The sequence below is a fragment of the Canis lupus genome, chromosome 12 (genome assembly GCF_048164855.1).
Source record: "Canis lupus baileyi chromosome 12, mCanLup2.hap1, whole genome shotgun sequence".
In the NCBI taxonomy this organism is placed as follows: domain Eukaryota; kingdom Metazoa; phylum Chordata; class Mammalia; order Carnivora; family Canidae; genus Canis; species Canis lupus.
In genome coordinates, this window is record NC_132849.1 from 43,878,227 (window position 1) to 43,906,187 (window position 27,961).

Genomic DNA, 27,961 nt, shown 5'->3' on the forward strand with positions numbered 1-27,961 from the left:
TCTGCCTCCAGAAATTTATAATGCTTCCTACCCATAGATTACACATTTGAAGTAACAGGTTATTTGTAGCAGAATTGTTTACAATTGCAAAAGATTAGAAACCACCTAAATACCCATTAATAAGAACAAGGGACTAACTCAAATTATAGTTGACCCTTAAACAACATGGGTTTGAACTGTGTGGGTCCACCGATTTTTTTGTTGTTGTTATGCTACGGTACTGTAAATGTATTTTCTCCTTATGATTTTAACATTTTCCTTTCTCTAGCTTACTGTATTTTTTTAGCTTACTGTAAGAAATACTGTATATAATACATATTGACATACAAAATATGTATTGACAGTTTATAGGCTTCCAGCCAACAGCAGGCTATTCAGTAAAGTTTTTGGGGAGAGATTTTCCACTGCACAGGGGTTAGCACCCCTGACCCCTGTGTTCAAGGGTCAACTATTTCCTACATTTATATCATTACTAAGCAGCCATAATAAAGAATGAGGAAGGTTTTTTTTTTTTTTTAAGATTTTACTTATTTATTCATGAGAGACACAGAAAGAGAGGCAGAGACACAGGCAGAGGGCGAAGCAGGCTCCATGCATGGAGCCGGGCGTGGGACTCGATCCCGGGTCTCCAGGATCAGGCCCTGGGCGGAAGATGGTGCTAAACCACTGAGCCACCAGGACTACCCTGAGGAAGGTTTTAATACCAAAAAAAAGGACAATCTCCAAGGTACACTCAGTTAAAAGAAGGCAGATGCAGGACAGTGTGTGTATTCATTGTTTGAATTAAAAGGGTAAAGATATATATGCATTTCATATGTGTATAAATAAAATATCTTGGATCTGTAACTAGGAACTGATTGTGTGCATGTGGAGACAGGTAGAAGGGAGTCTCCACTTTATACTCTATGTATCCTTTGAATTTTGAGCCACGTGAATATCTTATTCCAAAAGTGAATACAAGTAATATAAAAGATTTTGCAGTTAAGTCAAAGATGGCCTGATCTGAGGCAACAGGAGTGGAGAGACATTTCCTAGAGCTGTCCCATCAGACAAGTATTTAAGATAGTACGGATTAGGGGAACTGCTGCCTGAGCCGCACCCAATTTTGTGTTGTCACAAAGCTGGTCCTAAGCCCCGGCACAACCTAAGTTAGGCACAGCCTAAGTTAGGCACAGCCTAAATTCGCTAAGGCAGTTGGGGTGAGTCCCTTAACTCAGGCTTTTTTTTTTTTTTTTTTTTTTTAAAGTCTTAGCTAGCTCCTCCCACGTTTTTCTCAAATGTTTTGTGTAACTAAAGGAATTTAATAGGGGGGGGGGGAATTCTTGGGGAAGACAAAGACTGGTTTACTCCAGTCTTTCCTGTCCCTATTTATACATCTTGAACTCTTCTAGTTAGTATGCTGAGACCTGTAAAACTTATATGACTTTAAATGTCTCCGGAAAGGGCAGAGATTTGTTACGTTCTTTCTTTGTTCACTGGCATCCCATCTCTCAGGGAGGGAGCAGGGAAGGCCTGTGCCGAAACAAGGCCACGGGCCAAGCCTGGCTTGTACTCAGAAGAGTGCAGCGAGCGTGCCCACGCCAGGCTTTCCTAGTGGTTTCCCTCTGTCCTTTCTCCAGGCCCCTTTTGGTCTTTGGAGCACCCATCCAGGACTTCATGAATGGCTGCCCTCGGTGGAGGCCCAAGCTATCCTCCCTCCGCCTCTCGGTCTGAGTTCTCCACTCTGACCGTGCCGAGGTAGTTACTCAGTCCAGCCCGGCCCTGCCTGCTACACGGCTGGTAATCTTGACCATTAGGTAGGCTTCAGCGCTCGGGAGCGGCGGCAAGGCCTGGGCGCGCCGCAAACTCGAGGCTCGCGTACAGGCCCCGTGGGAACCCGCGGGGCGCAGCGACCGTCACCGCGCAGGCGTCAATCTTGCTTTCTTGACACTGCAATTCCCAGAAGGCCACGCAGCGTCCCCGGCGCGGCTAAAGGCCGGGAGCCTCGCTCGCTCGAAAGGGCGCGGGACTCTCGCCGCACTGCATTATGGAATACATAGTCTGAGAAAACGTCTTCGGCCACAAAGTCTGCACCACGCTCACGTGTTTACCTTGTGCACTGGAGGCACGGGTAGAGGAGTGGGGGGGAGGGGTCAATAAAGAGTAGCTACCAGATTTCGTCATAAAACCGCGACTAGATAGACGGCGCCATCTTCGAACTTGGACTTCCGGAAGGACTTTGGTGAGGGTGAGTGTACCGCAGCGGGGTGTGCGGGGGCCCCACGATTACTCCTCCTCCTCCTTTTCCCATAGCACTAAGATATTGGGAACTAGCTCTTGGCTCCGCTGTTCCCTCTCTGCACAGCATCGCGACCTCCAGTCCCCGCACTGCTACAGAAACCATCACACTCCCCGCCTCCTTCCCTGTAGTGCAACCGGACATCCCTCATCCCTCCTAACCACGGCTCTTGCCTTCTTCCTCGATGCTGTGCGGGTAGCACGGCATCCTGTGGCCGGGCCGCGGCGCTGCTTACATTGCATCTCTCGGACTCCGCGAACCTCCGTAGTCCTGAGCCTCAGAAAACTCAGGGCTCGCTCCCAGCTCAGCACAGACTAGTGGTGGAAGCTGCCCCCACGCCCATTACGGAGGAAGGGCCGGCGGTCCCTGCTGGAGGGGTAGCGGGTTAGTCTCCTCATCCTGCTGTGTCCCAGCCACTTCCTCCGTGAGGCTCCTCTAACCCCGGGGTTGTGCCCCGCGCGCTGCAACCCCATTGGCGCAGCCAAGGGCCAGTTATGTTTCCCTTCTAGTACTTTTATCCCGCGGCAAGTTGGCTGTCTACTGGGGCAGGCAGAGGTGGCGACTTCAGCCCCACCCGTACTAACTCACTTTGTTAGAGAAGTGTAGTGTACGGCGAAGCCTCTTCGCCCTAGCGGCGTATTGTTAAACTTCGGCCTTTCCTGTTGTTTGAATACTTTTTGCCATCCCTTCTTATCTAATGTGCTATTATTTTCTTAGTAGTTTTCTTTAAACTGGTTTGTTTTCAAGTTTAAGTGCCTTAATCTCAATCTAAGCAAGATAGATGGAACCATGGGTTTCACGGGCTAGAGTTTTTTTGGCTTTTGTTTTGTTTTGAGAGAGCGCGCGCGCGGAGGGGGTGGGGGATGGGCCGGGGAGGAGGGAATCTTAAACTGGCTCCAAGCCCAGCGGGGAGCCGGATTCCTGAGCTCGGTCTCACGACCCTGAGATCCCAACCTGAGAAGAAATCGAGACTCAGGCTGAGCCACCCAGGCGCCCCAAGGGCTAGAGTTAAAATAAAAGTTAAAGTTAAAATATAAAAGGTCTAATAAAATCGTTCATTTTTGTATCACTAAAATCGTCGTACGTACCACCAGCTGTACCATAGGAACACTTTGGGAAACAGTGTATTAGACCAAACAGTGTGTTTAAAGTAATTCCATACTTGAGGAACTGTGTTAACTATTTTCCTTAACTAGGGAGATCCTGGCAGCCTTGAAGCAGTATTCCAAACAAGTTGAGGTGCAAACGTAAACTTTTATAAATTCTAGCACAGATTTATTAAAACATCCTTTCTTTACTTGAGTCTAGAGTTTGCATTGTGAAATCATAAAAGGAAATTAACCACCATACTCCGCTACTGCCTTCTGGAGAAGTGAATCCTTCAACGGATTTTTTGCAGCTTGAGAAGTTAGTCATTAAATCAACAAAGTTTAATTATTGCACTTAATATGTACCAGATTCTGGATTCAGTAGTGAATCAGGCAAGTCATATGAAATTTTCAAGTGAGGTAAAGATGAAGTAAGTAAATACTCATATCTCTTAGAATTCCACATGGACTGGGCAGCCCTGGTGGCTCAGCGGTTTAGTGACCCCTTCAGCCCAGGGCGTGATCTTGGGAGACCCAGGTCGAGTCCCACGTCTCCCTGCATGGAACCTGCTTCTCCCTCTGCCTGTGTCTCTGCCTCTCCCTCTCTGTTTTTCTCATGAATAAATAAATAAAATCTTAAAAAAAAAAAAAAAGAATTCCACATGGACTAAAGAGCTACATTTAAGATTCAAAACTAGAAAAAGTATTAGAAGAAAATAAAATAGGGTATGTATATATCAGCAGGGTAGGAAATGTCTTTTTAAGACCCCCCCCCCCCAAAAAAAAAGAACCAAAACAATTTATAAGGGAAAAGATTGAGGAATTTAACTTGGAAAGTAAAATTTCAGTTTAGCAAGAAATGTCATAAACAAAGTTTTTAAAAAAGAAACAGGGAGGGATCCCACGTCCGCCTCCCAGTGCATGGAGCCTGCTTCTCCCTCTGCCTGTGTCTCTGCCCCCCTCTCTCTCTCTCTCTGTGACTATCATAAATAACTAAAAAAAAAAAAAGAAAAAAAAAAAGAAACAGGGGCACTTGGGAGGCTCAGTGGTTAAGCTTCTGCCTTTGGCTCAGGTTGTGATCCCTGGGGATCCTGGGATGGAGCTCCACATCGGGCTCTACACAAGGAGCCTGTTTCTCCCTCTGCCTGTGTCTCTGCCTCTCTCTGTCTCTCATGAATAAATAAATAAAAAGTCTTCAAAAAAAAAAAAAAAGGTAGAAACAAAGTCATCTGGGTGGCTCAGTCGGTTAAATGTTGAACTCTTTTTTCTTTTTTTTTTTTAAGATTTTATTTATTCATGAGAGACAGAGGGAGAAGCAGGTTTCATGCAGGGAGCCCCATGCGGAACTTGACACTCGATCCCGGGACTCCAGGATCACTCCCTGAGTGAAAGGCAGATGCTCAACCACTGAGCCCCCCAGGCATCCCCCCTGGTTTTTTTTTTTTTTTTTTTTTTTAGGATTGTATTTATTCATGAGAGAGAGAGAGAGAAGCAGGCTCCATGCAGGGAACCCAATGTGGGACTCGATCCCGGGTCTCCAGGACCACACCCCAGGCTGAAGGTGGCGCTAAACCGCTGAGCCACCAGGGCTGCCCTCTTTTAAAAAAAAAAAAAAAAAGGTAGAAACAAAGTTTTTGCGACATAAATAACAACTCCACAGATCAATAGAGAAAACATTGATTTGTCCTATAGATGTGAGGGCAAATCATTTGTATGGGCAATTATAAAAAGATACAGATGTCCAGGGCACCTGAGTGGCACAGTTGGTTAAGTGACAGACTCTTGGTTTCAGCTCAGGTGCTGATCTGAATGTAGTGAGATCAAGCCCTGTGTGGGGCTCCACATTGAGCAAGGAGTTGGCTTGAGATTCTCTCTCCCTCTCCCCCTCCTGATTGCGGTCTCTCTTTCTCAAATCTTAAAAAAAAAAAAATACATACTTGAGTGTGTGTACACACACAAAAGATAAAAAGAAGTTGCTAACCTCAATCATCAGGATAATCCAAAAAAATAAAATAAGAAAGCATTCCTTCATCAGACTGGCAAAAATTAAAGATTGGCAAGGGTGTGGTAAAATGAGTACTGATAAATGGTTATAGTGGGATTATAATTGTTTTTTGTTTTGGTGAGCTGTTTGCAGTATCTATTAAATTTTGAAATGTGTATATCCTTCTACCACTAATGATAATTCCATGTCAGATCATTAGTCCAGAAAATAATTTCTCATTAATGGAGAGTTCTCTACTAAAATATTTATAGCAGTATTGTTTGTAATAGTGTTGTGATTCAGTTGTCCATCAAATGGAGAATATCCAAATGAACTATAATTCTATGGAACACTGGATAGTAACCAAGAAGAATGAGATATATGTAAGTGTACTGATGTGGAAAATCTTTAAGATATACGTAGAAGTTCTCTTAATTGATACCTATTTAACTAGCTTCCTGTGTTAACCGTTCTCTGTTTCCTCTGTGAAGCATACAGACAGATGCCCATGCACACTGAATGCTTGAAGCCTATAGACTTTTCTCCAATAGGCCTGCTCATTCTATTCCCACTGGTTGAGTTTAATGCCTGCTAAGAGTCATTTGTGTTGGTTCTCAACATTTTTTATGTCATAATATATATATATATATTTATTTAAATCCTAAAGAAATTGAGTATGAAAGAGTTGTTGCTATTAAAGCTCAGTTGAAATGTGGCAGATAAACAGGTGCTTTATTGCTATTTGCTATATTCTATGTGTGTTTACAAGTATTTTGTGTCAACTAAAATTTTTATAAAAACAATCCTCAAAGGGATGCCTGGGTGGCTCGGTGTTTGGGCATCTGTCTGCCTTCGGCTCAGGCTCAGGGTATGATCCCTGGGTCCCCGGATCAAGTCCTGCATCAGGCTTCCTGCATGGAGCCTACTTCCCCTCTGCCTGTGTCTCTGCTCTCTCTCTGTGTCTCTCATGAATAAATAAATAAATTCTTTAAAAAAATTGTTTTTAAATAAAAAAAAAAACAATCCTCAAAAAGAAAAGAAAGCAAAGTAAGTTGAAAGCTTGGAAAGAAAAAAGAAGTACATTTGCAAAGAAACAAAGAAGCTGCCAAATAGGTGTAAGACAGCTGTAAAAGACTGAGGAAATTTTGCCAAAATCTGAAACTTTATTGCACTTGAATTTCTTCTCAAGAAAAAATGTTTCAAGAAAGGTGTGGTCTGTAGTGTGGGTGCTGCTGAGAGATCAAGTTAAACGAGACTCAGAAGCATCCATTGCATTAGTTGACACAGCAATTATTGATGACTTTAGTTTCTTTGATGAGTTGGAGGGCAATATCCTAGTCTAAATGAAGTAGGGAAATTAAAACATCAAGGGCAGACAACTCATTAAAAGTTTGACTGAGAGGCAGGAAGAATATGGGTTGAAGGATTGTTGTATGTCCGTTAAGATGAGAATTAGAGACATTTAAATGCAGTTAGGAAATAGCCAATGTAAAGGAAAAGGTTAAATAATTTCAGTGCCCTTAGAAGGTGGGGGAATAGAGCTAGAACACAATTGGAAGTAGCTGAGGGGTTCAGATGCAGGGAATGTTAGGCTACTTGACCAGACATTGAAGTATGTCCCACCTAATGGCTTTGGGTTTTGTTTTAGAAATCAGAGGCAAAATCATCTGCTGAGAACCAGGGGATCAGATGTTGGAGGAAAGGGAGCATAGGGACTGATTAGAGAGTATGTGTAATTGCTAGCGCTCTGGCAACTTATATGCACACGGTGGAGAGGAATTGACAAGACATTGATCCCACTTTCTACCATGGGGTAGTGGGATGTGAGTGAAGGACAAAGCTCCATTTGAGAGCCTAGAAAGCTAGAAATTTCAATTCCTGGAATTTTTTTTCCATCCAAGATTCTAAATATAATTTAGGTCTTGCCAATCAAATATGCTTTTGGAGAACTCAAATTTGGACCAAGTTTAGATAGGAGGCAGGCCAGGAGACCATACATTTTGCTGGTACAGATTGTGACAGAGGTATGATTCTGGATCTGGGAACCAGAGAAGGGTCTTCCCTGTTTAGTCAGGTCACTTTCTGATCAATGCAGAGGCAGTTCCTGGAACCATCAGCTGTCGCAGGGGCCTCCACATCATAGTGTAGGAGGAGAAGCCCTGTTCTTGAACCAGCAGCTGCCAGACAATTTCCCATTTTGACAAGCACTTGTTCCTAAACTGTCCCCCACCCCCACCCCCGTCGCAGTGATCCTGCATGTGCATGTTTAGTTCTCAAGCTTGCATGTGCATCCATCCAAATAATCTAAAGGGTTTTGAGAACACAAAGTGCTGGCCTCACCCTAGAGTTCAGATTCAGTAGATCTGTGATAGGACTGAAAATTTGCATTTTAACAAATTTCCAAGTGATGCTGATGCTGCCAGGACCACACTTTAGGAACCACTTATGTGAACCATGCGTAATACCCTATATAATAAGTCCCTTTTAGCTGGTCTAGAGAGGATTCTATTCTATGCAACTGAACCTTGATAATCATTTATTATGATTATAAAATAATCATTCGGGATCCCTGGGTGGCGCAGCGGTTTAGCGCAATCCTGGAGACCCGGGATCGAATCCCACGTCGGGCTCCTGGGGCATGGAGCCTGCTTCTCCCTCTGCCTGTGTCTCTGCCTCTCTCTCTCTCTCTGTGTGTGACTATCATAAATAAATAAAAATTAAAAAAAAAAGATTTAAAATAATCATTCATGTCTTCTTGGTCCTTATCTATGTGATGTTAGTGGTTAAAAGAAGTGGTTCTTGGGGGACACTTGGGTGGTTCAGTGGTTTAGCATCTGCCTTCAGTTCAGATCATGATGTGGGACTCAATCCCAGGGTCCGAGGATTGAATCCCACATTGAGGTCCCTGTGGGAAGCCTGCTTCTCCCTCTGCCTGTGTCTCTGCCTCTATCTCGGTGTCTCTCATGAATAAATAAAAATAAAATCTTAGGGCAGCCCGGGTGGCCCAGCGATTTAGTGCCGCCTTCAGCCCAGGGCCTGATCCTAGAGACCCAGGATCAAGTTCCACGTCGGGCTCCCTGCATAGAGCCTGCTTCTCCCTCTGCCTGTGTCTCTGCCTCTCTCTCTCTGTGTCTCTCATAAATTAATTAATTAATTAATATTAATTAATAAAATAAAATAAAATCTTAAAAAAACAGTTCTTGGATTTCCTGAAGATTTTGCCTTATTTTGATGCTATGTCATTTGCTATCTAACAGTTCATGACATTTATCTTTTATATAATTTGAAATTTTATTTATTATAAAGTATTCCCTTTTTGTCCCTTTTTGTACTTTATCCCCTGAATTCAACTTTGCTATTACCAACAAAACTCTTTTCTTTGTCTACATTTGCCCTGTATATTTTTTATGTGTCTTTTGACTTTCAGCTCTTTGAGTTCCTTTGTTTTAGGCATCTCTTTCAAAGCCTATAGTTTTAGTGGATGAGTTGATCTTTGGTTGTTGTTCTATATCTTTATCTTTTGTCATCTTTGTAGGTTTTTTTCTTTTCTTTGTGTTTCTTTTATTTTCAGTCTCTTACTTTGTAGCCTTTAAAGCAATTCCTTCTGGTTCCTATGGCTGCTAGGTATTTTGGAAGCAATATAGTAGACTGCTTTTAATGTTTAATTAAATGGTATTAATAAACCTTTATTTTTCCATTTATCAACCTTACAAGCAAAATCAGGATACTTCTTTGTCTTCATCTACTACAGTCAGAATAATAGCACTTTTTACATTGCAAAATGTAAAAATTTTGACTTTCAAAATTTTAAATTACAATCTATTTTATAGTGGTAGTTACCACAGGTGTGTAAATTCAGGTCATGTATCACTGGACTAAATGTATACTGCCAGTCTTTATACTACAGCTTCTCCATTAGGAAGTTTTTCATATTGATTTATCTTTACTTGGCTAAAGTAGGTCTTCAAGGGGATTTTTTAAACTAAGGGTATGTAAGTTTTTTAATTCCTAGAAACTTGCATATTGAGAATATTATCCTGTTGCCTTTATGTGAATGATGTCTCAGTTAAATGAAGAATTTTCTTGGGGTCCCTGGGTGGCTCAGTTGGTTAAGTGGCTAATTTTGCCTCAGGTCATGATCTCGGGTCCTGGGAGCCCCACATCAGGCTATGCATTCAGTGGGAAGTCTACTTATCCCTCTGCCTCTCCCCCACTGGTTCTCTCTCTCTCTCTCTCTCTCAAATCAATAAATAAAATCTTAAAAAAAAAAATTCTCTTGACCCTCTTAGTGTTTTTAGCTTCTGGCATCATATGTTTCTGAAAACTCTGAGGATGACTTGATTTTTATTTTTCTTTTTTGTTGGAGAAATTTAGTGTCTTCACTTGGGTATTTCTTGGTCTTGGTGATTCTTTATTGATTTTTGCTTCCCTTTTAGACTGGGGTCTTCCTTTATTTCAGGAAAGTATTTTTTTATTTCAGGAAATTTTCTCCTTTTGTTTTTTAACACTTTAACACTTCTGTTCTCATTTTTCATCTCTCTTCATTGGGATCATCAATTATTCATATGTTGGCTCCCTCCTTCTTTTCCATCCACATCATCTCACTAACCACTTTTACCTCTTTTCAGCAGCAGAGTTTCAACATTTGCCTCTCCTCTAGTTTTCATTTCATTTCATGATGATTTTGTTTATTCAGTTTCTTTCCTTATGACTGCTCCCTTTTCACTTTGTTTTCTTTGATCTCTTATTTCCTAGATTCCACGGTATCTTTGGATTTGAGGGTTTTTTTTTTTTTTTTTTTTTTTGAAAGTATAGAAGTTTTTGTTGCAGATTTTCTTCTGTTTTCTGGAGGCTTTGACAGAATACATTTCATCTTTTTTTGTTGTTTGTTTCATTTTTTTTCTTTTTGTAGTGTCTATGCATAGATTTCAGGTGGATCCGTTTTGTTTGTTACTGATTCTGAATGGAGTAGTTCTCTCAGGGCTTGCTATTTACCAAAGAACAAGGTAGGTAGATTCTCATTGACCTCTAGTTACTTTGGCATTCTAACAGTGTGTCTTTAGCACAATGTTCCTTTGTACCTGAGTTAGAGGATTGAGCTGTTGTTACAGTTTATAATATATTTAGATTATAGCTTCTTTAGGAGAGATAGTTGGGAAGTTTAATTTGTATGATCTCTCTCTCTCTCTCTCTCTTAAAAGATTTTATTTATTTATTTGTTTGTTTGTTTATTTATTTATTTATTTGACACAGAGAGAGAACACAAGCAGGGGGAGTGTCAGGCAGAAGGAGAAGGAAAAGCAGACTCCTTGCTGAGCAGGGAGTTTGATGTGCGGCTTGATCCCAGGACTCTGGGATCATGACCTGAGCCAAAGGCAGATGTTTACTGACTGAGCCACCCAGGCACCCTTATATTATATTTCTTATGGTATCTGTATTAACACACTTTACCACCAAGGCTAATGAGTTATTTATCCTTAAGACATATACAGACCTATAGGGGATTCTCTCCTGGGATTTGAGTATTTTCTCCTTCTTTGTCATAGACAGGCAGGTTATTCTGGCCAAAAACTGGGCCTTTGCAGGGTTGCGTGTTGCTCAGCTTTTTGGTTTGGTGATCAGCGTTTCTGTTTATCTCTGTCAGTTTACTTTGGCTCATGGTTGTACAATGATTTTCTGGGTTTGAAAAAAAATGAAGGGGGGCTCCTGGGTGACTCAGTTGGTTAAACGACTGACTCATGGTTTTGGCTTAGGTAATGATCTCAGGGTGGTGGAATTGGCCCCGATTTGGGCTCTGCTTTGGGGTTTGCACTCAGCGAGAGTATGCTTGAGACTTTCCCTCTGCCCCTCCCCACTTGTGTGCATGTACTCGTGTCCTGTCTCTGTCTCTCTCAAGTAAATTAAAAAATAAAAATGAAGGTTCGTGACAGTTTTTTAGTTCATTCTTCAATGTGGGAAAGGTCTCTTAATGTAGTAGGATGTTCTTTAATTATCTCATAGCCATCTACCTCCCCTATTCAGGTGAAAGATTAACGGCAGGGCACTAGAAAACTCTTATTAAATAAATATTTTCCTTGACTAGTATTCACAAAGATGGGTGTTAGCTCTAGGTATCCTCCTTCATTTCGGTCTAAATTTTATATATCTGGCATCTATTCTTTGTAGTCTACTCCTAGGAAGTTTAAGAATTCGGGGAAGATTTTTTTCTCTCTTTTTTTATTTTTTGAGGGGAAGAGGGTGATTCATATCATTGGGTTTTTAGGGAAAGAGGTTGCATAATGGCTCATTCACTGCATTAGTCTTACAAGAAAACTTAAGAGCTTTAAATTAAATTGGCTGAAGAATATAATGCTTAGTACTTAGTAAGCATTTAATAAATAAATGGTAGCTTTCTTATTATCTGTTTATTGCTAGCTCTTCTAGTGTGCAAACTCCATGAGGGCAGGGACTTTGTCTGTTTTGTTTATTGTCAAATTACCAGTTCTTAGAATAGTGCCTAACATAGAAGATGTTTAGTAATTATTGTTAAATGAATGAATGATCAAGGAGCTTGGGTTTCTGGTTGGGAGCTGGGCAGCGGGTGAGATGAGAGGAGAAAAGATAGGAAAGTAGAAAATCTGAGCCAGTGCAAATAGCTTTTGCTTCTACTTATGTGTATGTCTCTCTGCAGGGGCAGCCATTTTAGGGGGTGCTGATGGATACCTACGGGGTCGGCTGTGTTGCCCTGGGGGAGGCCGGCCCCGTGGGGAACATGACTGTGGTAGACTCTCCTGGACAAGAGGTGCTAAACCAGCTTGATGTCAAGGCCTCTTCAGAAACAACTAGTGCTGAAGCTTCCATAGAGATGTCTTTACCTACACCTTTGACTGGATTTGAGGATTCCCTTGATGAGAGAAGGCTCCCTCAAGAACAAGAAAGCCTCTCCAGACTTGAACAGCAAGGTATGTGTACCTTGTCCCTTCCTCTTTTTATCTCCCCATTTTTACATTAAGATGAAAGAAAACAGGGTGAAACCATAGGATCTTATCAAGCTGGGTATGGTATAATCTATTCCAAAGAGGTTTGAGATCTGGTCCCATCTCATAGACCCATATTCTTCTTCTCTACAGATCTTTCTTCAGAGATGTCAAAGGTCTCAAAGCCGAGGGCCTCAAAGCCTGGCCGGAAGAGAGGTGGTAGCACACGGAAAGGCCCCAAAAGGCCCCAACAACCTAATCCTCCATCAGCCCCTCTGGTTCCTGGTCTCTTAGATCAATCCAACCCTCTGTCTACCCCCATGCCTAAGAAACGAGGTCGAAGGTCCAAGGCAGAGCTGCTACTACTGAAGTTGTCCAAAGACCTAGAACATCCAGAATCTCCACCTCCAAAGAGGCCCCCTGAGGACTTTGAGACCCCTCCTGGAGAACGACCCCGTCGAAGGGCTGCCCAAGTGTAAGGATTGTGGGGTGCAGCTCAGTGGAGGGGGTTGAGGGGGGCAGATGTTGGAGAGTTCAAAGGCTGTGACGAGGCGTCAGGTAAGTGGGAGGGTTCTGGGGACTTGAGCCATCTTCTAGCTCTTACCACAGCAACTTAGTTATCTGTTGCTGAGTTTGTCTTTCTAGGAGATTGTCCTCTGTGCCTTATATCCTCTCACATTTTCAGTTTCCTCCAGGTCTTTGTTGCAATTTTCCTGTCCAGTATATATTGGTCTCTATGTGCCCTTCTATTCTTCCCTGGGCTCTTACTGATCTCTGACTGGTAGCGTGAAAGTGCCTTGGACTTGGAGTTGGCCAACCTGGGTTCAGATTCCACATACATAATCTGAGTCCTGTCTTGGCCAACTCCATTAACTTCCCTAGATTTCTGGTTCTTTATCAAAAGGGAAAGGGAAATTAGTAGCTGCTTCGCTGGGTCACTGGGAGGACCCAGGGAGATTAGAATCAGCCAAGTGTCTGGAAAGGTGGGCTCTCAGTTAAGTGTTTGTGAATGTGGCTCTGACTCTGCCCTGTCCTGCAGGGCGCTTCTGTACCTTCAGGAACTGGCTGAAGAGCTCTCAACAGCACTACCTGCTCCAGTGTCCTGTCCTGAGAGCCCCAAGGTGAGCAGCCCTGCCAAACCGAAGAAAACCCGGCAGCAGGCAGCCTGTCAAGGTGGCGAAGAGGAGGATGATACTGCACGGGATGAAGACTTTGTTCTCCAGGTCGAGGCTGAAGATGGAGATGAAAGTGAGGCCCCAAGCGAGAGCTCATCTGACCCCGAGCCTGTAGTGCCGCAAAGCACCCCACGAGGATCTACTTCAGCGGTAATCTGAGTGAACAAGAAAGTGAATGGGAAATAGGGGGCTTGTTAGGGGGGGTCTGCAAGGTTCCCCAGTGGAAAGCTTTGGTCTTGTAACTGATGGCTAAAATAGGTAAAAGAAGAAAGGGACACCCTCAAAAAACAGTTGAACGAGTTGGGACTGGGGATGTAAGTACATGAGGTTACTCATTCAGATATTGAGCATCTACTCTGCACTAGGAAATACATGTGACTAAGAGAGCCTTCTGCCTCACAGAGTCCACCATGTAATAAGGGCTTCACTGGGAAGGAACAAAATGGTTTTGGCATGTAAAGGAGGGCAGTGAACTACTTGGGCTTCACCGGAGAAGTGATGGTAGGGCTAGGTGTTGAAAGGAGAATAGAAGTTTGCCAGAGATTTGTTTTCCCAGGAATTCCCAGGGGAGGGCTATTGAGAGCTCTCAGCAAATTTCCAAAGGTATAGAAGTGCCCTGTGGGACCAGCAGAAGAAGGGGTGGCGGTGGGGGAGCAGTGGGGGGATTAAAATCGAGAGGATAGTAGGACAAAGACTGGTAGGACCAACATAGGTATTTGTTGAATTATGGTAAAATATACATAACATAAATTTTGCCATTTAAAAATGTACAGTTGATGGGGCACCTAGGTGGCGCAGTCCAGTTAAGCATCATCTGACTATTGATTTTGGCTCAGGTCATGATCTCAGAGTTGTGAGATCGAGGTCCACCTCAGGCTCCATGCTGGGCATGGAGCCTGCTTGAGGTTCTCTCTCCTTCCCTCTGCCTCTCCTCCCTGCAAAGGTTTTTAAGTAGAAAAGTCAGATAGGACACAATAAGTTGGTCTGCAGTGGACAGTCAGAAGACAGCTTCAGTTATCCAGATAGTGGTAGGGAAGGCCTGAGTCAGGCTGTGAAGCAAAGTGAAAGTGGGGAGTTAGGTGCAAGAGACATTTAAGATAATTAACAGCACTTGGCAGTTGCTGGAAAGGCAGGAGTAGGAGTTTCTAGCTTAGATGGTACTCTCAAGTACTGGACTTCAGAACAGAGGAATGGGGGGGTAGTTAAAGTGAGCATGGGAGGTGATGGGCTTACTTTCTGACATGCTAAGTTGGAGGTGCCTGTGTGCCATGAGCCATCCTACTGGAGATGTCTGGTGGCCAGTCATGTGCATGAGACCAGTGCTTTCCTTGTCTCAAGCGCAACATTTAAGGGAGCACCAAATTCTTTGGGAATCAAGATAAAGATTTTGATGCAGCATTTAAAAAAAAAATAAAAATAATGCAGAGCACCTGGATGGCTCAGTTGGTTAAGTGTCTGCCTTCAGCTCAGGTCATGATCTCAGGGCCCTGGGATTGAACCCTGCATTGAGCTCCCTGTTCAGTGAGGAGTCTGCTTCTCCTCCTTCTGCCCCTCCCCTGGCTCGTGTTCTCTGTCTCTCTCTGTCTCTCTCTCAAAGTCTTAAAAAATAATACAACAAATTTATGATGAACAAAATATCAAAGTTTTAAATAAATACAGGAACTGTATTACTGATTTTTCTTTTGCTTTAGGCTCTATAATATGGGTTGGCACCACACTGTAAAAGTCTAGAATTTGGGATCCCTGGGTGGCGCAGCGGTTTGGCACCTGCCTTTGGCGCAGGGCGCGATCCTGGAGACCTGGGATCGAATCCCACATCGGGCTCCCGGTGCATGGAGCCTGCTTCTCCCTCTGCCTGTGTCTCTGCCTCTCTCTCTCTCTCTCTCTCTCTCTCTCTCTGTGACTATCATAAATAAATAAAAATTTTTAAAAAAAAAGTCTAGAATTTATAGAAAAGCTGAAACTGGGTAAAGTTTACATTTACTAAGATGTCAACTTGATAATCAGGCATAATGATGGTAATCAAAGCCATGGACATGGGATGAGAGTATCCAGAGTACATGTATCTCAGAGGGTTGAAGAGAAGACAGAGAGACTCTGGGTAATTCCATCATCACCCCAACCTGTTGGAGAAGGGAGTGCCTATGGGGGAATATCACAGAAGCAGGAAGAATAAGGAGATATTATCCCATGAGGCAGGAGTTTCAGGAAGCAAATGCAAGTCCTTTGAACTGAATGCCAAGGAAGGTGAATAGAAAATACTTAACAGGCTTTGCAGTTAAGTATTTGGCAGTTTTTATGGAGGAGTGGGAAAGGTAGAAACATCAATCTTTTAAGGTGCTGATAAGTCAGAGGCTAGAGAGGAAGCAGTGCCAAGAAAAGTAAAAGCTGGGAAAGCTGCCTTCTGGGGACTTTCTCTAATCTATAAAATTGCCTCCCTTACACTTTTTTTCATTTGCTCCTCAGAAGCAGAAGCCACACTGCCGGGGAATGTCTCCCAATGGCTTACCAAATCACATCATGGCTCCTGTTTGGAAGTGCCTCCATCTCACCAAGGACCTGTGAGACTTGAGGAAGGGGGCTGGGGATGAGAGGGTGGTGGCAGCGTGTAAAGGACCATTTAGAAGGAGGGCCATGGGAAAGAGGGGAAGTACTCCCAGGGCAGGACACTGAAGATATTCATAACTAAAAGGCACTGCTGTGAAGGTAAGAGCTCCAGAGCTGTGCTGTCCAACATGTTAGCTACTAGCTGTGTATGGCCATTTAAATGTAATGTAAAATTAATTAAAATTAAAAGTCCAGTTTCTCAGTTCCACTAGCCACATTTCAAGTGCCCAGTAGCTACTTGCAGCATGCAGCTAGTGTATCTATCAGACAACACAGATCATAAATCACTTCCATCACTGCAGAAAGGTTTACTGAACAGCGTTGCTCTAGAACCTCTCTTCTCCTTCATTAATGCTTCTTCTGTTCCTCTAGCCGAGAACAGAAGCATTCATACTGGGAGTTTGCAGAATGGATTCCCCTGGCCTGGAAGTGGCACTTGCTATCTGAACTGTAAGTTAAAGAGACATTCTAAAGCTTAGGGGGTGACACCACTGCAGACGGGGAGGGAATCCTAGGATGAGTGAAACTTCCAAAATTCACACTGTTCCCACCTCCATCCCCAGTGAGGCGGCTCCCTACCTGCCCCAGGAGGAGAAGTCTCCACTATTCTCTGTCCAACGTGAAGGAATTCCTGAAGATGGCACACTCTACCGAATAAACAGGTGAAGATTGCATATCTGTTTCTGATTCTGGGAGATAGAAATAGGAAAAATGAGTATTGAAAGGGATGACCGGAATGCCTGGGTGGCTCAGTGGTTGAGTGTCTGCCTTTGGCTCAGAGCATGACCTGGGGTTCTAGGATTGAGTCCCACATTGGGCTCCCCGAGGGCAGCTTGCTTCTCCCTCTGCCTATGTCTCTGCCTCTCTCTCTCTCTGTGTCTCTCATGAATAGATAAAAATCTGAAAGGGATGACAAATTGGCTCCATTCTTCCCCTGATGCTGTTCCAGTTGGACTAACACAGGAGTCCTGGCTAGATCTGGTCACCCCCTTTCTTTCTTTTTTTTTTTTTTGGTCACCCCCTTTCTAATTTGCAGTGCTTATCACTGCTCAGACTGAGGGAAGCGAGGGAGATGGAGTGCCAGACCATTTTACCAGTTCACATGTACTCAGATAGATCCAGACAGGCTGGCCCTGGAGAGAACACTGTAGTAAACCAGAACACACAGCCTATCAGCTTTGAAGGTAAACTAGAGCTAGACAGGCTTTGGAAGGAAAGGAGGAAGATACAAATTCTCACCTGTAGACCATTCTTGCTTTTCTGGCCCTGGCTTAAGCCAGTTCATACCAGCTCCAGGTGGAACTACCATTCTGTCTTCATTACTGTTTTTTTATTTTTTTAAAGATATTATTTATTCATGAGAGACACAGAGAGAGAGGCAGAGACACAGGCAGAGGGAGAAACGGGCTCCATGCAGGGAGCCCGATGTAGGACTCAATCCTGGCACTCCAGGATCAAGCTCTGGACTGAAGGCAGGTGCTCAATCACTGAGCCACCAGGCATCCCTGTTTCTCTTTTTTAAAGACTTCATTTTTTTGGAGCAGTTTTAGGTTCATAGCAAAACTGAGAGGAAGATACAGAGATCTCCCATATACCCCTGTCCCCCACTCCACATACACAGCTCCCTGGTTATCAGTATCCCCCACCAGATGGTACATCTGTTACAGTTGATGAACCTATACTGACATGTCCTCACTCGTCCATAATTTACACTAGGTTTCACTCTTGATGTTGTACATTCTGTGGGTTTGGACAAATGTATAATGAGCTATCTTTGTCACTATGGTGTCATACAGAGTAGTTTTACTGCCCTAAAAATCCTCTGTGTTCTAACCACTCATCCTGCCCTCTGCTCTTATTGTCGCTGTCACAGATCTTTTGATTGTCTTTAGAGTTTTGCCTTTTCCAAAATGTTACATTGCTGGGATCATACAGTGTATAGTCTTTTCGGGTGGGCTTCTTTCACTTGGTAATATGCATTTAGGGTTCTTCCATGCCTTTTTACGGCTTGAGAACTCCTTTCTGATTAGTGTCAAATAATATTCCATTGTTTGGATGTTAATTTATCCTTTCACCTACTTAAGTCCTTATTATGTTTTGTTAATCCCTTTCTTCATCCCATCTTTGACTTTTCTCTAGATTTAGCTCGATCACAGCACACCCAGAACGCTGGGATGTGTCCTTCTTCACAGGGGGACCCCTCTGGGCTCTGGACTGGTGTCCAGTGCCAGAGGGGGCAGCAGCTTCGCAGTATGTGGCTCTTTTCTCCAGTCCTGACATGAATGAGACACACCCACTGAGCCAGCTTCACTCGGGTCCTGGGCTGCTCCAAGTCTGGGGCCTTGGGACCTTGCAGCAAGAAAGCTGGTGAGGTGGGGCTGGGATGCTGCCATAGGAGGGTGGTTGAGGAGAAGAGAAGGATGGGGCTGGGCAGGGGCGCTGGGGGGACTTGGCTTGGATTGAGATGGGGTGGAGCACAGGCTGGCGGCCCCAGGCCCATTCTCCCCTTGTGCTTTCTCTCCTCAGTCCTGGCAACAGGGCTCACTTTGTCTATGGGATCGCTTGTGACCACGGCTGCATCTGGGACCTCAAATTCTGCCCCAGTGGAGCATGGGAACTTCCAGGCACCCCCCGGAAGGTACCTCCCTGTTGTTTGTGGGATGCCCTAGGACTCAATCAGAACAGAGAGACCAGACCCTATGAGTTCCCAGAGTTGACACGGAGGATGGAGTTTTCCCAGCAACTCTATGGCATTTCCAGGGACTAAAACCTTAAAAGTTTTCTGAGAGGCCCTAAAGGCAGCAAGCCTCAGCACAGATCTGGTCTTCCCTCTAGGCTCCTCTCCTGCCCAGGTTGGGCCTCTTGGCTCTTGCCTGCTCAGACGGGAAGGTGCTGCTGTTCAGTCTGCCCCATCCAGAGGCCCTGCTGGCTCAGCAGCCCCCAGGTAAGTAGCACAGTGGGCAGGGGGACGTGGTGCTGCTGTAGCAGGGCCTGTCTCCCCTAAAGTCCCCCCACCTCTAGGACAGAGCCTCACTCAGCACCCCATCTACTCTGACTTCACACCTATTGTCCTTGACCTTTTTCTTTAGCAGCCTGCAAGGTGTGCTCTATGCTACAGTTTTGTCACTGGGCTCTTTCAGCCACTCTCCTTTCCCTGCCTTTCCCTGCTGGGTGCTTGCAGGCCCTCTCCTCCTGCTACCACGGCTGGTTGGCTGTGTAAAGAGCTGCTAAGGCTGATCTTCCCTGCCACTCTCTTCTCCTGCTCTTCTCCTGCCTCCAGTCCTTTACTTGACCTCTCCTGCCCTCACTGCTATGTATACATAAACACAGTGCACATAAACAATCTTTTAATTGGGAATAGAGGGAAAGACTGGAGAGCTGAAGTTGAGCAAGAAGAGGAAGGGTTAGTGAAAGGCAGCTCCTATTTGTTTTTCAACTGTACTGAGTATTTAAAGAAAAGGGTACCCAGGTTTGAGCCCTGAGAAATCCCATATTTGGTGGTCTGGTGGAGGAGTGGGCTGAGGAGGGAATAGGCAGTAAGGAAGTGAAGACAGATGCATAGACACTTCTTTCAAGTAGTTTGGCTGTGAAGGGGAAAACATAGATGAGGGTGGTGCTGGAGGTGAACAAGGTTTAAAGGAAGGGTTTTGTTTGTGTGTTTCATTTAGTTAGAAGGCTGTAGTGCATGTTTATGTCTGAATATGAGAATGACCCAGTAGGGAGAGAGAAAGTGGATCATTCAGGAAAAAGGAAAGATAACCAAATGAGCAAGATTCTAGAAAAGGTGAGAGAACTTGGAAAGAGAGTGGAGTAGAGCAGTTAGCCATTCTGATAGGGGGAGGGATATGCTCATGTACAACAGTGGGGGAGAAAAGAAGATGGGGGCTGATAGAGGTAGATTCATCAATGTGTTGGAGGAGAGATGGGTGTCAGGGAAGGTCATTCTCAGATCTGGGGTGTGATCTAAGAGCAAGGCAGGATTTCAGTCCTCTGTTCCCAGAGCATCAGTTAATGCTTTCCTTCTCTCACAGAAGCAATGAAGCCTGCCATCTATAAGGTGAGTGAGCAACCTGCTACCTTAGCCAAGGCTCCATCTTCTTGAGCCTTCTTTACCGATTCCACAGTGAGTGTCTTTCTGCCTCTCCTCCCTGCTGGATTAAACACTGATTTGAGCCTTTGTTGCAAATGGTAGGTATCCATAACCCTAGTCCTGACTATTCTATTCCTGCAGGTACAATGTGTGGCAACCCTTCAGGTGGGGTCTATGCAAGCTTCGGACCCCTCTGAGTGCGGTCAGTGCCTTAGCCTGGCCTGGATGCCCACCCGGCCCCACCACCACCTGGCTGCTGGCTACTATAATGGTAAAAAAAAAGAACAAAGAGAGCATAAGGGTCTATTGCTCTTTAAACTTTATGTATGCTTGTTTTTTGGTTGTTTCCTTTTTGGTTCAGTGTTGGGCATTATGTTTAAGCAATGTAAAAAAAAAAAAACAAAGAAAAAGTCTGGGGCATCTGGATGGCTCATTCGGTTGGATGTCTGCCTTTGGCTTGGGTCATGATACTGGGGTCCTGGAATCTAGTCCCACATCAGTCTCCCTGCTCAATGGGGAGACTGCTTCTCCCTCTGCCCCTCACTCCACTCCTGGTCTCTCTCTTGCTCACTCTCTCCCTGTTTCTCAAATAAATAAATAAAATCTTTTTTTAAAATTTAGAAAGAAGGGTCACTAGAAGTTTTCTACTCAGAAAAACATAATTGAGAATAGATGAACAAGGGCACCTGGGTAGGCTCAGTAGGTTAAGTAAGCATCTGCCTGTGGCTCAGATCATGATCTTGGGGCCATGGGATTGAGCCCCGTGTTGGGCTCCCTACTCAGTGGGAGTCTGCTTCTCCCTCTGCCTCTCCCCTCCCCCCAGATCATGCTCTCACTTGCTCTCTCACAAATAAATAAATACGGACAGCCCGGGTGGCTCAGCATTTTAGTGCCCAGGGCCTGATCCTGGAGACCCATGATCGAGTCCCACGTTGGGCTCCCCTGCATGGAGCCTGCTTCTCCTGCCTGTGTCTCTGCCTCTCTCTCTCTCTCTCTCTGTTTCTGTCTCTCATGAATAAATAAATAAAATCTTTAAAAAGTAAATAAATAAAGTTAAAAATATAAATACAATCTTTAAAGAAAAAAAGCATAAAAGAACATCCTTTTTATGGAGTTTTCTATGCATATAAAAGATTAAAAGATCAGATGTTAAGAGAGAATTCTAACGATGGGATCATACCATATAAGCTATTTTAAAGATTTCTTTTTCTTTTTTTTTTTTTTTTAAGATTTCATTTTTAATCTCCACACCCAACATGGGGCTCAAACTCACAACCACAAAGTCAGGAGTCACGTGCTTCATCAACTGAGCCAGCCAGGTGCCCCTGTATAAGCCATTTTAAATGAAAATGTATGAAATTTAATTACACTTTAATTTTATAAAAGAAAAAGATTGAAACCGAGAGATGGGCTAAGCTCCACATAAATGTTCCTTCACCACAGACGTTAGTTCCTTAAAGATACTCTTAAGGTTTAAAAGGGGAGAGAGAAAAGGATCATAAATAAGAATATTCGGTAGTTGGAGTCCTCAGGGAACAATTTCATGGTTAGACCTCATCAGTCTCATCCCAGAAGGTCAGGAAATTAGCATGCTCATGCTTCCTGTCCCTCTCTGTCTTTTAAGTGTGTTTCTTTTGGTGTGATGATCCTATGTCATCAGAGTTCATCAGTCTTGATGCTGTTTTGCTGTCTTAAAAATCCCCGAGTTAGATTTCTGTATTGAAATTATCACCCATGTCCATCAGTCTGCCCCTCTGAGTCCATCCTTGTTGCTACATGACTGATCTGGCTCAGCTGGAGGTCGCTGCCAATAAGTTTTTCCAAGAAAGTTTCAGAGGTGCTACATTTCCTGAGTTTTTAGCTACAGTTTCCTCAGCTATTGTTTATTAAATTCTTATTTTTCTTTAATTTGTCTTTTACTTTTATCAAAGTTATGTTTTTGATTCCCTCCTCTGCTAGCCTGGCCAGGAGCAGCCTGTTTTAGAGTCAGCAGAGTTTGTTTCTCTTTGTTCTTTTGATTTCTGTTTCTCTACATCTTGTTGCTTTTGGCTCCTTGCCTGTTCTCTTTTGTCTTAGAGCAGAGTTGGCAGATGTTTCTCTAAAAGGTCCAGATAGTGAATATTTTATGTGTTGTGGGCTGTTTGACCATTGTTGGAACTACTCAACTCTGCCATTGAGAAATGAAGGCAGCCATACATTAGGTAAACGAACGAGTGACTGTTCCAGTCAGACTTTATTTACCAAAGCAGACAGCAGGCTGTATTTGGCCTAAGGGCTGTAGTTTGCCAACCCTTGTCCTAGTGGGTTTTTGCTTTTTAAAAATCCCTTTGTTGGGGATCCGTAGGTGGCTCAGTGGTTTAGCGCCTGCCTTCTGCCCAGAGCGTGATCCTGGAATCCCGGGATTGAGTCCCACGTCAGGCTCCCTGCATGGAGCCTGCTTCTCCCTCTGCCTGCGTTCTGTCTCTCTGTCTCTGTGTCTCATGAATAAATAAATAAAAATCTTTTAAAAAACCAAAAATAAAAATCCCTTTGTTTCTGTTTAGTAGGGAATAGAGGCTACTGGGTGTATTCATTCTGTCTTTCAACTGCAAGTCCCAGACTAAGCTATTTTTTGTTGATAAGAGTTGGAGCTGAAATATCACAGAGGGAATGTTGGCTAGCTAATTATGATCCCTACATCCTTTCATAAGGGGGTCACCTCTGAGGGGAAAAGACAAAGGTCCTAGGAGCCCGAGAAAGACATTACAGCAAAGAAGAGAGAACTGGCCTTTAATACCTACACATTCTGTCCCTACCTCAGGCATGGTGGTTTTTTGGAACCTTCCCACTAATTCACCCCTGCAGCGGATCCGGCTCTCTGACGGCTCCTTGAAACTCTACCCCTTTCAGTGTTTCCTAGCCCATGACCAGGCTGTGCGTACACTTCAGTGGTGCAAAGCTAACAGGTACAGGACAGCAGAGCTGTGGGGTGGGAGGTGAAGCCTGAAAAGGCTGGTGCTCCCAGACCTGATCAGATTTGATCTTCTCCCTCCTCTCCCCTCTTTGCACAGTCATTTCCTTGTCTCTGCGGGGAGCGACCGCAAAATCAAATTCTGGGATCTTCGACGACCTTATGAACCCATAAACTCTATCAAGCGCTTCTTGAGTACAGAGCTGGCCTGGCTCCTACCCTACAATGGTGTTACTGTGGCCCAGGACAACTGCTATGCCTCGTACGGCAGGATGCGCACAAGAGGAGCTCTGGGGACAGACCCTAAGGGTTGGGGGGGCAAAATGTGCTAGACTGTTGTGGGGAGAGGAGGGTTGAAAGCTGTTTCATTGAGGTAGTTGGAGTTCTGGAGGGAATGGGGGAAGGGAAATGAATCCAATCTTGGAAAAAGGAAAGTTTTATTTTGTCTTTCTCTTATAGTTACGGACTCTGTGGAATTCATTATATTGATGCTGGTTACCTTGGTTTCAAGGCCTATTTCACTGCTCCTCGAAAAGGCACTGTCTGGGTGAGCCCCTGTCTTCATTACACAGGAAAACGATTCCCTTACTCAGCTACTGGGGGTCAGGAAGAGGCAGCAATAGGGGATAGAAGGGATAGATGTATGGTAACTGTATCATCAGGGATAAAGGTTATGGTAAACTCATTTTTAAAAATTTAAATTCAATTAATTAACATATAATGTATTGTTGGTTTCAGAGGTAGAGGTCAGTGATTCATCAGTTATATATAACACCCAGTGCTCATCCTATCCCATGCCCTCCTCAATGCCCATCACCCACCTACCCCATCCCACCACCCAATAAACTCATTTTTGTTTCTGTATGTATTTCCCACTTCAGACTGTGGAGTTGTTACCAGTTCACAGAACTGAAACAATATGAGTGAATGAAAGAAATCTGTCTCTTCTTATTAGAGTCTTTCAGGATCCGACTGGCTTGGGACAATAGCCGCAGGAGATATATCTGGGGAGCTCATTGCAGCTATATTGCCTGATATGGCACTGAACCCAATAAATGTCAAGCGACCTGTAGAGCGAAGATTCGTACGTATATGAATATTTAATGGTATAGCACCATCTGTTGGGTCCTAATCCACATGACCTCCTAAATTAGAACTATGAAGTAGTAGGTACAAATTTGGATGAGTTCTCCCAGACCTGATATTATCCCTTGAAGTCTTAGCACAGAATTGTACATAATCTTCCCTATCATAGTGCATCTGTACATTTGTTTAAACATATTACCTTCTTCCATCTTTTAAGTCTTTCCTGCCCAAAACCAATTTCTCTCTTTTTTTTAAACCATGTCCAGTGTGGAGCCCAACACAGGGCTTGAACTCACAACCCTGAGATCAAGACCTGAGCTGAGATCAAGAGTCAGACGCTTAACCAACTAAGTCACCCATGCGCCCCATCAATTTTCTCTTTTATTCTGTCTCCAGTATTATAGGACTTAATCTCATGGTCTCCTTTCTAGCCTATATATAAAGCAGATCTGATGCCATATCAGGACAGCCCTGAAGGTCGAGATCATTCTGCTTCATCTGAGGCCCCCAACCCTCCTAAGGCTCGAACTTATGCTGAAACTGTCAACCATCACTACTTGCTCTTTCAAGACACAGATTTGGTAAATTGAGGCCAGGAGAATGGGTGTGGCATTTTAAAAAGCAGAAGACTTTAGTCCTGGTATAGTAGGGCATTGTAAGGAGTTGCAGCACCAAGATGCAAGACTAAGAAGCTGCTGGCTTTCTCTCTTCTATTATCCTTCTCTCCCTAGAGTTCCTTCCATGATCTGCTCCACAGGGAGCCAATGCTGCGCATGCAGGAAGGAGAGGGGCATTCACAGCTCTGCTTGGACAGGCTGCAGCTCGAGGCAATTCACAAGGTAAAAACCTTGTCTCTCATCTTCACCCTTCACTCGCATTTCCTCCCAACTCTAGACCTACAATCAATGAAGTGAGGGATGAAAAGGCAGCAGAGACCGCTAAGTAAGAAAGACAGCTCTGGCTCTGCATCCTGCAGAACATGACAGACCTACGTGATTTCTACCTCTCTCACCCCATCATGGTCCTGTCCTTTTAGACTGTCGCCCTTTTTATCCCCCCTTACAGGTAGGACTACCCAAAAGCATCAACGGTGAATATCTCTTGTTTTCTGTTCTCTTTGCAGGTCCGATTCAGTCCCAACCTGGATTCTTATGGATGGCTGGTATCTGGGGGACAGTCAGGGCTGGTTCGGATCCATTTTGTCCGTGGACTCACCTCACCACTGGGCCACCGTATGCAGCTTGAAAGTCGAGCCCACTTTAGTGCTATGTTCCAGCCGTCCTCCCCTATTAAAGGGCCTGGCTTCCCTCCAACTAGCCATCGCCTTCTGCCCGGTCCCTAGTCGTGGTCCACACAGGACCTCTGGAATGAAGTCTGCCAGGAACAAATGGCCCCCCCATGTACAGAGCCATAGGAACTGGGGTCCTCATGGATAGTGATGCTGCCAGACCTGGATCTTTAGACCAGCCTTGCCAGGACTCCTTAGATACCTCTCCTACAGACTTCTGTCATCACAGCCCCCTGCGGGCAGGGGGGCTATCCCTCCACAAACTCTCAAGGCTCCTCAGCCTAAAACTATGGCTCATGAGTAACACTCAGGCCTGACCTAGGCTTGGGAGTCAAATTGCTCATATTGAGCATATTGTGAAGTGCGTAAAGCTAAGTAAAGGTACTGGGTGTTTTTGAGACCACACGTGAGTGGGTGTTTGGAGAACACAAAAGGGTATCCGCATGAAGGGTCCTGTGTGACTATATTCCAGGATCCAGTATTACTGCCTTCTCAAGTAACCAACACACAGGCCCAGGAGGGGTGATAGTCATTTATTGGACTGAAGCTGCTTGTAGTACTTTAACTGAGGAACACCACAAACACCCTACCAGTAGAACAGTGGCTCAGATCCTACTCACTCCTGCTTATGAAATATTCCCAATCACTGGTCATCTGACCCTACTTGAACACTCCTAGGCAGTCATATTTTAAAAAAAATCTTCCTTTATATCAAGTCAGAGTATACTTCTATAAATTTCACCATGGGTAATAGGAAATCTAGTCATTTTTCCCTGTGATTGCCCTTTTAAGTATATTTAAAAATAGCTATCATGTGTTTCCCAAGTCTTTTCTTCTCTAGATTAAATATCTTCAGTTACTATAACCATTATTTACACGTCATGATTTTTGATCCTTCATGATATTGTCACATTATTGACTTATTAAACATGTCTAGCTGCTTTATTTGAAATCTCTGTATAGGAGGTGTTTAAAACTCAAGTACTGTATGTATTGTTATATCTCTTCTTGTTAGAGTCCTTGTGGAAAGCTGCAGACTCCTAGGGACTGTAATATTGCCTTATAAGCAAAGTCAGACTCCAGCAATGAGAAGTAGGCAAACCATAGTCTTAGAATATATGGGAGTACAATCAAGTTTGGGGGAAGTAGTCAGATGACCTCAGGAAATAAAAATATGCAGCCAGCTGCAACTGAAGGGAGTGGACACTAGTGCCTACCTGGAACAAAACCCACTGGCTCTGTCTGTAGATGGGTTGGCCAAATAATCTGCAAACCGCGTTTCTGCCTCTTCTGTGTATCCAGAGAATGCTTTCAGCCCTTGCTCTCTGTCTACTATAAACCCTTTTCTCTAAAGGCCATTCTACTTAAGCCTTCCCTCCCAATGTATCCATTTTATACTATATGGATTCATGTTCTCATCCTTTGTGCCTTTGCTCATACTGTCGTTCCTCCCCTCCCCCCAGTCATATCCATATAAGTCCCATTCATCCTTCAAGGTCCCAGCTCAAATTTCACCTTTTACTATGGAGCTTCCCAGATTTCTCTAGTAAAAATTCTCCCTCATGTATTCTCAAGAGGGAAGGAAGAAAAAGGACAAATGAGTGTTTATTAAACACTGGATCGATTTCAGGTATTTTGCACGTGTTAGTTAATTATGAAGTAGATATTGCCGCATTTTACTTGTAAAGATAAGATTCTGAGTTTGAGTAGTCTGAATAAGGTCCCTTTACTAAGCAGTGGTTGCTGGGATTTGAACGTAGACTGACTGCAGAGAACAGCTTTCCAACCTACCACATTTGGTCTCCTATTACATTTACTAGTGTAAATTCACTCCTGGCACAGTGTTTTGCATATAGGAGCCTTTGGTTAAATGTCTGTGACATCGTATTACTTTGCTTCCTCATTGTGTTTCTCCAGTACCTGTAACAGGATTCTCCCTGTGGTAATCACATAGGAATTGAGTAAATGGGCGCTAGCACTAGCCAGGTAGAGAACCTGAAAGACAGGTGTAGCTGCTTCCTGAAGTGTGGGTTCCCAGGGTAAGTTAAGCAAAGGCTGCCAGCCTGACAACTCTGCCAGGGATCTTGTCATTTCCACCACCCTCAAAAGGATGTTGCACTATATTCACAAGACTTTAGAATGTTAAGGCTGGAAAGGGGTTAAGAAATCACCTAATCTAGTGATTTCTAGATACTGAGTTGTGGACCCCTTTTTTTAAAAGTAGCTCTTTCTAGAAACATTTTAAAAGCTGAGGTAAAGAAGAACCTGTAGTGAGTGATATGCCCAAAACATCTCCTTATAAACGTCTAATACTGAGGAGGAGCCCGGTTTGAAAAACAGTCCAACAGAAGAAGAACTGTAAGTTCAGGTCTAGTGGTGACCAAGGCTGCGGAGACCGCTACTTCACAAAACCAGTACCAGGACCTTCTGAGGTTCTGGAATCGCATGCTTTCCACGGA

At 44.0% G+C, this 27,961-nt stretch overlaps 1 protein-coding gene across 4 annotated transcripts; it reads left to right on the forward strand.

Annotated features, from left to right (window-relative positions):
* Positions 1–1,713: 1,713 nt before the first annotated feature.
* On the forward strand, positions 1,714–26,454 carry GTF3C2 (general transcription factor IIIC subunit 2). Of its 4 annotated transcripts, none has more exons than XM_072771441.1 (19): positions 1,714–1,737; positions 12,021–12,291; positions 12,460–12,781; positions 13,346–13,631; positions 15,948–16,042; positions 16,461–16,538; positions 16,652–16,750; positions 18,228–18,455; positions 18,615–18,726; positions 18,924–19,032; positions 20,120–20,145; positions 20,320–20,449; positions 22,979–23,123; positions 23,229–23,390; positions 23,588–23,675; positions 24,084–24,212; positions 24,646–24,795; positions 24,946–25,053; positions 25,338–26,454. In XM_072771441.1, the coding sequence occupies exons 2-19, from the start codon at positions 12,045–12,047 to the stop codon at positions 25,554–25,556; spliced, it is 2,733 nt and encodes a 910-aa protein (XP_072627542.1). In that variant the 5' UTR covers positions 1,714–1,737; positions 12,021–12,044; the 3' UTR covers positions 25,557–26,454. The 4 variants fall into 4 exon arrangements, with proteins under 4 accessions (XP_072627542.1, XP_072627544.1, XP_072627541.1 ...); XM_072771443.1 differs by lacking the exon at positions 1,714–1,737 and adding an exon at positions 1,944–2,227 and having other exon boundaries at positions 20,123–20,145; XM_072771440.1 differs by lacking the exon at positions 1,714–1,737 and adding an exon at positions 1,945–2,227.
* Positions 26,455–27,961: the final 1,507 nt, after the last annotated feature.

What these genes read in the sequence shown, in the direction of transcription:
- GTF3C2 (XM_072771441.1), top strand. Translation starts at nt 12,045, where the DNA reads ATGGATACCTACGGGGTCGGCTGTGTTGCCCTGGGGGAGGCCGGCCCC. An exon ending in CGTCGAAGGGCTGCCCAAGT is followed by an intron (nt 12,782 to 13,345) that starts GTAAGGATTGTG and finishes CCTGTCCTGCAG; the next exon opens with GGCGCTTCTGTACCTTCAGG. An exon ending in ACACTCTACCGAATAAACAG is followed by an intron (nt 16,751 to 18,227) that starts GTGAAGATTGCA and finishes ACTTTTCTCTAG; the next exon opens with ATTTAGCTCGATCACAGCAC.